This window comes from Notolepis coatsorum, assembly GCF_963971535.1.
Source record: "Notolepis coatsorum genome assembly, chromosome: 12".
In the NCBI taxonomy this organism is placed as follows: domain Eukaryota; kingdom Metazoa; phylum Chordata; class Actinopteri; order Aulopiformes; family Paralepididae; genus Notolepis; species Notolepis coatsorum.
Window position 1 is genome coordinate 30,213,479 of NC_140176.1, and position 11,503 is coordinate 30,224,981.

The 11,503-nt window shown below is 43.4% G+C and overlaps 1 protein-coding gene across 1 annotated transcript in view; it reads right to left on the minus strand.

Moving 5' to 3' along the window:
• The window catches only part of LOC311238142 (dnaJ homolog subfamily C member 7-like), a 51,728-nt gene extending 40,443 nt beyond the window's left edge, over positions 1-11,285 (minus strand). Inside the window, exon 1 of the mRNA XM_084326149.1 lies at positions 10,982-11,285. Within this exon, the coding sequence (XP_084182275.1) occupies positions 10,982-11,052 (71 nt within the window). The 5' untranslated portion in view covers positions 11,053-11,285. The remainder of the gene's footprint in view (positions 1-10,981) is intronic.
• Between the last annotated feature and the right edge of the window lie 218 nt (positions 11,286-11,503).

Consider the following 11,503-nt stretch of genomic DNA (forward strand, 5'->3'; position numbering starts at 1 on the left):
GGTTCTGAGTTTGACTCGCATTCTCGCAAGCAGATCAATGGCGGCATGCCCCCGAAGTAGAAAATGAATAAACGCTTGCCGATTGCGATTGGTGGTAAGAACAGCAGGAGGTGGGTGCTAGCGGTGTGGCGTAATTGGCCGAATCGACTGTCAATCAAAATGGTTCCATTGCATTGGTTGAAAGGTCTGGTTGAGAGAATAGTATCCCGCTGCAGGCCGCCAGAATGGTTCCATTGCATTGGTTGAAAGCTCTGGTTGAGAAAATAGTATCCCTCTGCAGGCCGCCAGACGATACTGGGAGATAGTGATACCATAAACATATTTCTTGATGTTTCCTTTTTTTAAGTAAGCAAAGAGGCCTACAAATACAAACATACACACAGGGAGCGAAATTAACTTTTTGACTCACCGGCCAGTGGCGGGTAGATGGGAAGAGTCTACCCGCCAAGCATATTTCTTACCTGCCAAAATATTTTTGATTAAAAAAAAAATATATATATATTTTATATAAAAAAAATTTTTTTAAATAAAATATATATTATATAATCATACTTGTAGTTGTATTATCTGTGAGACATCGCCACCACGCAATAAGTCAAAATGCTTGCTATCTGCAAACAGCTCCACTGTCTGTGTATACTTGAGTAGCCTCCAGCTCCAGCAAGGATTATCCGGCCCTGCAGCTAGACCCTATATTCAGCTAGACCCTACATTCAGCATGCAAGGATTCTCCGGCGATGCAGCTGGACCTATTTATAACGTTACCGTTCTTTTGTCAAATCACATTCAACATGCCCTCAGCTAGAATACGCATTCAATCAATGTTATAAGACATTGATATCAGGAGCTATCTGTAGCTACTGCTAGCCCGGTAGATAACGTTAAGACAATTTAGTTTACTGGGACAGATGGATCAACGTGAGCTAGCTAAGCTAGCTAACGAGGGACCGGAGGTATTATGCACTCGAGTAGACTATTGCTGGAGCATTTGTTGATATCAGCAGCTATCAGTAGCTAGCCAGCTAGATACCGTTAGACAATGCCTCGTCATGTATTAAACTAAAAGTGAATAGTTGACTGGGTCATTGTTTAAACAGTAACGTTAGCTCTTGGAGGTCCGATATACTAGAGCAGATGGAAGTAAACAAGCCAAATGATAGCTTCCGATTGGTAATTTGCTTTTTTTCTCATGAAACCAGTTACGTCACTCTACTGTGATTGGACCGTTGACTTGAGTGCGATGTGGGACTTGTAGTTTTTTAACGATCTCGCGGCGGAGAAAAAAAAGACGAGCGGCTATAATCTGTACTCGCACAAGAGTATCGTTATGAAGTTATGAACTACACATCTACACGCCACACGGCGGGCAGCCCTCTAAGTGTCATGCGCCAAAGGTAAAAACAGCCCGCCCCTGGCGGGCGGCGGGCTTTAGTTTCGGTCCCTGCATACACATACAAATATACAGTAGTTTCATTAAAAAAAATTAAATTAAAATTAAAAAAAAATATTAAAAAAAAATTACAAATACTTATTTTTTGCCACAAGTATCGGTATCGGTATCGGCCGATTGTGTTAGTTGAACAATCTGTATCGGTATCGGTGGCCAATTTTCATATCGGTGCACCCCTAGCGGATAGTTTAGTCTCACAAAAAGATCTCCAGTGTTGTTAGCTACATGCTAATGTGAATGGCATTCTCCATGTATATAGTTAGTATCGAGGCTATTAACGTAGTAAAGTTAATGCTAGTAGAAATGGATGAAAACTTTATTTAACAGGTTGCAGAATGGGTACAATACAATACGGCTCAATACACACAATTGTTAAGGGTATGCAGACTGTTGTAGTTTTGGACTGGGCTCCTTATAACAATAACTTGACAACACGTTGGTAGCCGCAGCTACTTGGGACAGCTCTGCTGTAAACACTGGAAATAACCGTGCGTGTTACACATGAATAAGCAATCTGAGGAGGACAGCGAATTATATTAATTATAGCGCGATATTGCAAGTGACTCCCAGAAATAGTTCTGATGTTTGGACTAATGGACGGAGTCGAGGTCCAGCCAGGGGAGAATTTGGCGTCGGTCTCTACTGCACATGGCCATTGGGCAGAACAGCTCCGTATCCGGCTCGCGCAACCAAATCTTTAACTTCACTTTATCAAGATTTTCTACCATTCTTTTTTTTTTATCCACTTTTTCTCCCATTTTTCTATATTTTCTCCCATCCCAATTTCGTATCATCCAATTCAACCCTCCCCTGTCACGAACGCTGTTTCTTGCCTCCCACAAGCCGGCTGCAATGTGGACTAAGTCATACATAGCACAAGTCCCCTCCGGTACTTGAGGTAACAGCAGTCGCATCTTTTCACCTGCGCAGCTCGATCTCTCAGTGGCGAGGAGTAACGCGTGGGAGGCTCACGCTGCCCCCGACACTTCCTGATTCTACTGCGCAGGCGCACCAACCGACCTGTAGGAGTCGCTGTCCACAACGCCCGATCCCCACCCATCAGTTTCCCACCCCCTAATACGGCCAATGTGTATTAGTATGAACGACCAGCTAAACTGAAAGCAATGTGAAGCGCTGGGCTCGAACAGGCGAGCCCAGCGTCTCCGCATTTGTGGCGAGCGCCTTGCCCACTACGCCACGTAGCCGCCGCTTGATTTTCTACCATTCTTTTGGATTCTACGTTCATCATGCAGGCCTGTACACTGCGATGATATGATCGCGAATTGCCCCTTTAATTGGCCGTTGCGATTGGTAAATATTATCTGGGGGCGGGCTTGCGAGTAGTGCTTTCAAGCCTTGCATTCGCATTACACTCCTAAATTATCCAAGGTGTGTGATGACGCCACTCACGCGAGCTGTCAGTGCGACACAATGTCGTGGTGCTATGAAAGAATCTGTCGGCAATGAATGAACTTACTGCGATCACCGATAGCCTGAGTGAAAAAAAAGATTTGCGCGGAGTGAATCTGGGTCACGCTATATACTTGGAACTTGTAGTCTATCGTGCGATTAAAGACCATGTCCCTGTCTGCGTAGTCTATACATCCAACACCAAATCCCATAATTCCTAGCGAAACGAAACTGAATGTGGGCTCTCTTCCTTTCAATATGAGCTATTGCATCGCCAAAGAAGCACCTCATTTCAATACATTTAAGACGCAAAAAAGACGGAGTGGATATCAGTCCATCTTATGACAACCACGTCCGATGTGGAGAGATGATAAGATGATGATGATTGACGTGATGATGTGATGATTGATTGACGGGGACACGGAAACTTCTAACGTTCAGGATCAGCCATGCATTACGTGAGTACCCCACTATTAGGACGTGAAATACTGTCTACTTAAATTGACACCGCGGATCAATAAAGTATCAACCTATCTATCTAATAATGAGACGATATGCAAATAATATAATACTAATAATTGTCGGTTCCCCGTATATGAAATGAAATGACTGCTGGTAAAATCACTGTTTATTTCTCGTTTTGCATAGTATTACATTCCACTTCTATAAACAATCAAAGTCCTACCGTAAGAGCCTCATACGAGTCAATTAAACCTTTTTTATTAGTCTTTCCTTCGAGCTAAGTTGGACTGAACATTTCACTGTCAAAAGCGCAAATGTAAATAAGGTTGCGTTGCAACAGTTTTCAAAATAAAGGTCATATATACAAATACCTCTCAATTCTTATATAAAAAAAGTCCCGGATATACATAAACATTAATTGGCATAGATCTCTATAAACGGCCCAACACATTGATCACTTTAGGCACACACTGAAACCAGTAACATCACAAATATGAAGCAGGTAATTACCCATACAAATAATAAACCTTTCATGAGGTTATTTACAATAATAATAATTCATTTGATTTCTAAAGCACTTTTCATTGTGAAACAAATGTATGCAGAGTTTCTTCTCCTCCTGATTAATGGTGTGTGTGTGTTGTGATGATCTCATTCAAGGAGCACTACACAAGCGCGCGCACACACACACAGTTTGTTGTTTTTGTTCTATTAGTAATTTACACACTCTCAGTTGGTTCATTATAAAAGATACAAACCTGAAAACAAACGCACTTAAATGTTAAATAAAAGGACCACAGTAATGAGGCAGGAGGAACATATTTTTTTTAATAATGGTAAAATTGTTATTAAAAAATTTGCCCCTAAAAAATATTTTTTGCCCCTAAATTTCTCATTTAGGGGCAAGTGTGCCCCTAGTGAAAAAGCTTAGCGTACAGCCCTGTCATGGAGACATGAGTAAAGAGAAACTGATTTCATGAATCCAAAGCATCACAAGGTGAGTAACTGATATACAAATGATCATTTTGGGCTGAAGTTCTCCTTTAAATCATCACAAGTATTAACCCTTTATCTGCCAGGGATTATTCTGATCTTAATCACCTCTCTGCCACCACTGTAAGTCTATGGAGATGTTCCCCTTCTTTGCAGGGCTATAACTTTTTAAATTGTATTGCTAAATTGACATTACTATGGCCCATTCAACGTCGAGTATCTATCGTTTAGGATGTAGCAACGTTCTACTTTTTCATTCATACTAAAATACGGTCTAAAGTAGGGGTGGACGGTATGGTCTAAAATTTATATCACGGTATAATTTGAAGCATAGACGGTAACGGTATATATCACGGTATCATCGTTTTTGATAAAAAAAAATTTTTTAATTTTATATAAATTTTTTTTTTTTTTTATATAAAATATATATATTATATAATTAGACTTGTACTTGTATTATCTGCGAGACATCGCCACCACGCAACAAGCTCCACTGTCTGTGTGTACATTAGTAGCCTCCAGCTACGGCCAGTATTCTCCGGAGCTGCAGCTGGACCTATACTCGAGTAGCCTCGAGCTACGGCCAGGATTCACCGGCGCTGCAGCTGGGCCCTAGTATTGGTATAACGTTAAATCACATTCACAAGCCCTCAGCTCGAATACGCATCGAATCAGTGTTATAAGACATTGATATCAGGAGCTATCTGTAGCTACTGCTAGCCGGATATATAACGTTAATACAACGCCTCAGTGAATTATTTAGTTCAATGGGACATTTCGTTTTGAACGGTGAACCAACTTGCGTTAACGTGAGCTAACGGCTAACGGAGCTATCATACACGTCTACTCTCTACTAGACTTGATGGAGCGTTTGTTGATGTCGGGAGCTATCGGTAGCTGGCCGACTAGATACCGTTCGGTTAGACAATGCCTCATCATGTATTAAACTAAAAGTGAATAGTTGACTGGGTCATTTTGTAACGGTAGCTAAGCTAACGTTAGCTCAGGGAGACGTCCCGTCCCACTGTAGACCCGTGTTTACATGCGTGCGGGAGGGGCTGGCACGCCCACTGCGCGAAGCCTCCTAAATAACTTTTTCCAGTTCGCACATATCTATTATCTATGACTAATTCTATCTATTTTTAGGGGCAAATGCCAGTGAAATAGTCGCGCTGTGGTTACATGACGTCATTGCTATTTTAGAGCTGCACTACCGGTTACACGGTATAGGCAAAATCCATACCGTAGAGCAAATTCATACCGTTTATACCGTATACCGTTTATACCGTCCACCCCTAGTCTAAAGTATAAATATGTTTTTATCGTTTTCTGCAGCATTCTGCAGAACGTGAGTTATAGCCATAAATACATATATTAGATCATCAAATGTAGTTTGATACCGATTGACGTCAGATTAAAAATTTCAATTGTACAATACAAGGTCCTAAACGTCATGCCTCATCATCTGCTGGTGACCGGAGGGGGGGGTTTATAAGTCTGTGGCCACGTTAAATCATTTATGTAGTATGGGTGATACATAGATCAGAGCAGTTTGTATGGACAATAATAATCAAACACGCTGAAACTCACTGCAGCTTCCTCGTAGCGATGGGGGATGCTACTGGAGCAAAAAGATCGTTATTATGGGATCAGGGGAGGAAACTAACTTTTTGGCTTACCAGCCAACTGGCGAGTAGATGATTTTTTTTACCAGCCAAACTGATTTTTTACCAGCCAAAAATAAATCGCTAATTGTGATAATTACTTCTTTGTATGTCTTCGTCTAAATTGATTTTCAATCATAGTAATAATAATCACACCGTGTCTCTACTCTTTAAAATATTTATTAGCATAAAACATTAATAAGTGTCTCTACTAGCTCCGGGGTTGTCACCAGCTTGGCTGGCCGTCTGCACTGATACGATTGGCTGTATCAGAGGGTGGGAGAAGCTGGCGGGGTGGGTCCGGGTCGTTGTAAACAGCGACTCCTACAGTTCGGTCGGGGCGCCTGCTAAGCGCGGATTGGAAGTGAGGGGGATAGTGTGGTCCTCCCACACGCTACGCCCTCTCAGTGAGAATCCGCGCTGCCAGGTGAAAAGAAGCGGTGATTGGCTGGACGTGTGTCGGAGGAAGCACGTGGTAGCCTCCACTCTCCCATATGATCTGACTGTAGGGGGTAAAGCGCAGCGACCAGGAAGGGACTGGGAATTGGCATACGACTAACATTGGGATGGGGAGAAAATCGGAGGAAAATGGAGGGGGAAAAAGACAAAAAAAAAAAAAAAAGTGTCTCTACTCTCCACAATATTAGCATACATGTATTAATCACACTGTCTCTACTCTTCAAAATATTAGGATATCACATATTAACATGAAAGAGGGAACTATTCTGGACTGGGTTGGGCTGAACTGGGCCGTGAAAGATGCTGGGCTGGACTGGGTTGGGCTGAACTAGGCAGTGAAAGATACTGGGCTGGTCTAGGTTGGACTGGGTTGGGCTGGTCTAGGTTGGACTGGGTTGGGCTGGTCTAGGTTGGGCTGGTCTAGGTTGGACTGGGTTGGGCTGGTCTAGGTTGGACTGGGTTGGGCTGGTCTAGGTTGGGCTGGTCTAGGTTGGACTGGGTTGGGCTGGTCTAGGTTGGACTGGGTTGGGCTGGTCTAGGTTGGACTGGGTTGGGCTGGTCTAGGTTGGACTGGGTTGGGTTGTGCTGGGTTGGGTTGGACTGGGTTGGGCTGGTCTAGGTTGGACTGGGCTGGGCAGTGAAAGAACCAAGCATTTCACTGTAATGTAATAGCTAAATAAAACAACTTGAACTTGACTTGTTACATTTGCACTCTGGTTGGATACCAAACGTATTCTGGTTGTACTGTACTTGTGCTGTATGATGACAATACATTGGAACCGAATCTCATGACAACGCTAGGGGTTCAGCAGGTGTATTCTGAATGCCAAGTATGACAACATCACCGTTGTGAAGGGCATATGGGCGAGTGGTGATATGGGGGGAAACCCGGTAATAATAAAATGTCACTCGGCTGCATTTAAGCAAAGCCGCTCAGTATAGTCCACTATGTTGAATGCGCGTTATGGTAGCTTGATGCTAGGTAGCTAGCCGGCTAATGCTGGTTAGCCTCACGTCCACTTGTCATTCTCATCCGACTCGAAGGAGAACGTCGTGTGCTGTTGTTCGTCCCCATGTCAGACCGCACTGATATCCGAAAGCGACGACTCTACATGCAATTATTTTCATCCACAATGTGTTTTTGTCTAAGTGTGTCTACGTTGTCAAGCCGGTGACAGGAGTTTGTAGGTCTGCGCGCAGTGGTCTGTCCACTTCCCCTAGATGCGCGACATCTTCTAGAAAACGAGTGTTCATTGGAGGATCTTAGAGCGCATCTGTACAACGATGATGTTCATTGGTTATGGTCGGATTATTATGAGGCGCAAATGGGAAGAATCAAGGGGGGAGTCAGAGTTCGGCTTCGGTGAGCGAATCAGCAGATTGCAGAATGATTTTTTTGTTTTGTTTTGTAATTACTAGTACTCGCCAGACTGGCGAGTGCTCTTCATGAATCACTCGCCAAACGTAAAAAATACTCGCATTTGGCGAGTAAAGTGGCCTAATTTCCTCCCCTGTATGGGATGTCGATCTTGTTGGTCCAGTTCCAGGTTGTATAATACTATATACGTCCAAATCATGTTGTTTATCGAGTTATTGGCAACGGACCGCTATCCAGTGTATCAAGCTGGAGTCTAAATATGGGTGAGCACCACTTCCGGCCGCTCACTTCCGGTTTTGGCACCTCGCCGATCGGCCACCAGATGGCGGTCTTGCACCGTTGGAGAGTTGAGAGGAGCTCTACAGCACCAGTCAAGTCTCCGTGGGTGAAATATGATTGCCATGACAGATTTTGGAAATATTGATCTCAAAGACACTGTACGACGTCATTGGCAGATTACGCATGGCGAGGAATGACGTCTAAACACGTCATTGGCGATTAAAGGGTTAATATGTCACTTTTAAAACAAGTTGGCATACAAAAGTTTGCTGGGTTTGTACTCCTTTCCCAGAGACAGAGGCGGATTAGAGGTATTCTGGACAGACCTGGAGAGCAACCCTACTCTAGATAGAGACGACATTCAACTGCAAGACCAGCAAAGAAACGAATGGCAAGCATTGCAGTTTGTTAACACTTTGAGTGCCAATGACGAGATTTCTCATTAGTTCATCCCAACCGTTGAGTGCCAGAGAGACGAGAGATCTAGTTTTTTATTTTATTATTTTTTTTTAACGGTTTTTTTTGGTGTTTTCTCGCTTTATTTCTACTGGGCAGTAGGGAGAGACAGATGAGGAATGGGAGACAGAGTGGGGGGAAGACATTCTGCAAATAACGACGGGTTCGGGAGTCGAACCCGGGTCGGCTGTGTCGCGGCTGAGCGCGCTATGTGGTTCGCCACTGGGGCGCCCGAGAGAGATCTCGTTTTTTAATAGTTTTCTTTTTAGCGATTTCCATTAATATTTCATCAATCTAGCCTCCCGTTACCACTGGAACTCTCTCTGAGCTCCATTGGGAAAATACCACCACCTATCGTCTCTCCCTGTGGTACTGCACCCCATTGGATTAGACTGAATGAAAAGCATGGGGGGAAAAATCCTGCTTCCTCATTTTACTTCTCAGACAAGTCACCCGAGACGATCGGATTCATTGTGGAGCCTCAGAACAGCGTGGAATCGGTGTTTCGACCACCCAGCGTTGGATCAATAAACGCGATCGATATTTGGAATGGCGATCAGGAATTGGAATAATCTTTTTGGAGAACATCTGATCTGAGGTAAGGAATCTATTTTACCAGTCTTAGGATAATCAGAGCTTTTTTCACAGAGATATCAACATGGGCCCTATGTGTGTGTGTGTGTGCGATCAGGAAATACGAGATTCGATTTTCAGCCCGCTTCTATAACGTGCATAAGTAAGTACACGTCATATACTATCGATAATCTAGCGTTTATTTGAAAACGATTCATAAATAGGCCGAAAAATTACAACGTGTTTTGTGTATTACAGTAAAGGGCGTTTATCACAGAATCTTCTGAAATCTTCTGGAAGTTTCAAGAAACTAGCGTTTTCAAAATGGTATAAAACGGAAATGAACCGATTAAAAAACAATCCGTTTCGACAATGTTGACTGCAAACAAGTCATTGATAAGCGACGGCCAGATTAGACACATAGCCATAATTTAAGATATAGTAAATGCGTTCACAAAGTGCTATTACACCAGAGGAAGCTCAACAAATCATGTTAAACCCAGAACTCAGGATCTAGGGGTAACAGTACTGTATATTTGAATACTGTTTATGTCACAAAAGTATCAGTACTAAATACCTATATGTCCCTATGCCATAAATGTCATGCATGTTGTGTATGTCATAAATGTCTATATGAATTGAAAATGGGGGACCCTGATGTAAACAAGACAAACGTCTTTCTCAGGTCTGCATCCCCTTAACAATTGTGTGTATTGAGCCGTACTGTATTGTACCCATTCTGCAATCTGTTAAATAAAGTTCTCATTCATTCACTCTATCATTGAAGTGGGTGGTGGCATACGCTTGCTTTTAAAACCACGGGACCCGTGGCATCCAAAGTGAATGTGTTGCTGGTCTAGTATGTTAGCTAGCTGGTAAACCCAGCATCTGCTACGCACAACCGCATAGTATGACACTGGAAGAAAATAGGTAATGTAAATGGCTGCACCGAATGAGCAAAGTTGCAATATTCACTCAATCATTTGTAAAGTGCAACGTTTATAATCCCAGCACTGCTTGCATTATGGCTTTTCCTCAAACGGAGCAATGCAATCTGTGACGTGAACCCGACTCTGTGCTACAAGGACTCTCTATAACAACCTTCTCCAAAAGACAAGAGAGGAGCGTTTTTGTGACCAAACGCTTCTGATCAACTTGGCGCATGAGCAAATTAGGGGCTCCTGGGTATGGTTTTTACCTGCTGCCAAGTCACTTCATTTTGGCATGGCGAGTCACCTCAGGTATCATGGAACTTGTCAGAGTTTACCACTTGATTAACGTTAGTTTACCACTGGTATTTACCACTTGGTAGTTTATTACTGGTATTTACCACTTGGTTAGTTTACTACTGGTATTTACCACTTGGTTAGTTTACCACTGGTATTTACCACTTGGTAGTTTACCACTGGAATTTACCACCTGTTAGTTTACCACTTGGTAGTTTACCACTGGAATTTACCATCGGCCTGTTCCGAGTGCAAATGCAACTTCCTAGTGGAAAACCTCCCGACTTTACGAGTTGACGAGGACCGACCGAATGCACAATTGTTTCACGTTTTATGAAACTAGCGGGCAAACTGACTGTTTGAATCAACAACAAATATAGAAAAACGCGTCTCTGTTCCCCAGCGAGACACGTTAGCACGGGTTGGTTAGTCCGGCCGGTGTGTCTCTTGACGGCTAGTGATGCTAACGGTTAGCTGGAGCACATTGGTTAGCTAACGTCAGCTAGGCCCCGCCGGGCAGCGAGCTTCATGGACAGTGAGTCACATTGACATCACAGCCGTTCGATTTGTTCACATGAAACTAAACACAACGCGAGGGGTTTGAACAATATGATGAAGTCGCTGTATTTACCGTTCAATGTCCTCCTCATTGTGGATCTGGACTCCTATTTCCATCGGCATGTCGATGTCAACAGCTGCCATTTTTTCCGGAAAGGAACGCAGAGACGCAACTTCCGGAGCACACTCAAACAACACGGCGTTTTTTTAATTCGCCGTTTACTTCCGTGAGATAAAGACTGGTAAAGCACTACGATCGAAAGTGTGAATTTCCGGTGTATGTACTTCCCCTGGAAGCTGCCTCCGAACGGACCAAACTTTTCCCGAATCCTGTCGGCAAACAAGCTAGCACGTCCCGGTCGTGTGTAGCCGAGCCTTTCTCCAACGCGTCCGTGTTTCCGGGTTCCCGACCGTTTTGCGCTCTGATTGGCCAGGTCATGTGACATGTGCGCCAATCGTGGGACGGCAAGTTTGATTGATTGATTGATTGAAAACTTTATTAACAAATTGCAGAATGGGTACAAATTACAATACAGTAAGGGGATGCAGACCAGAGAAAGACTTTCGTCCTGTTTACATCAGGGTCCCCCATTTT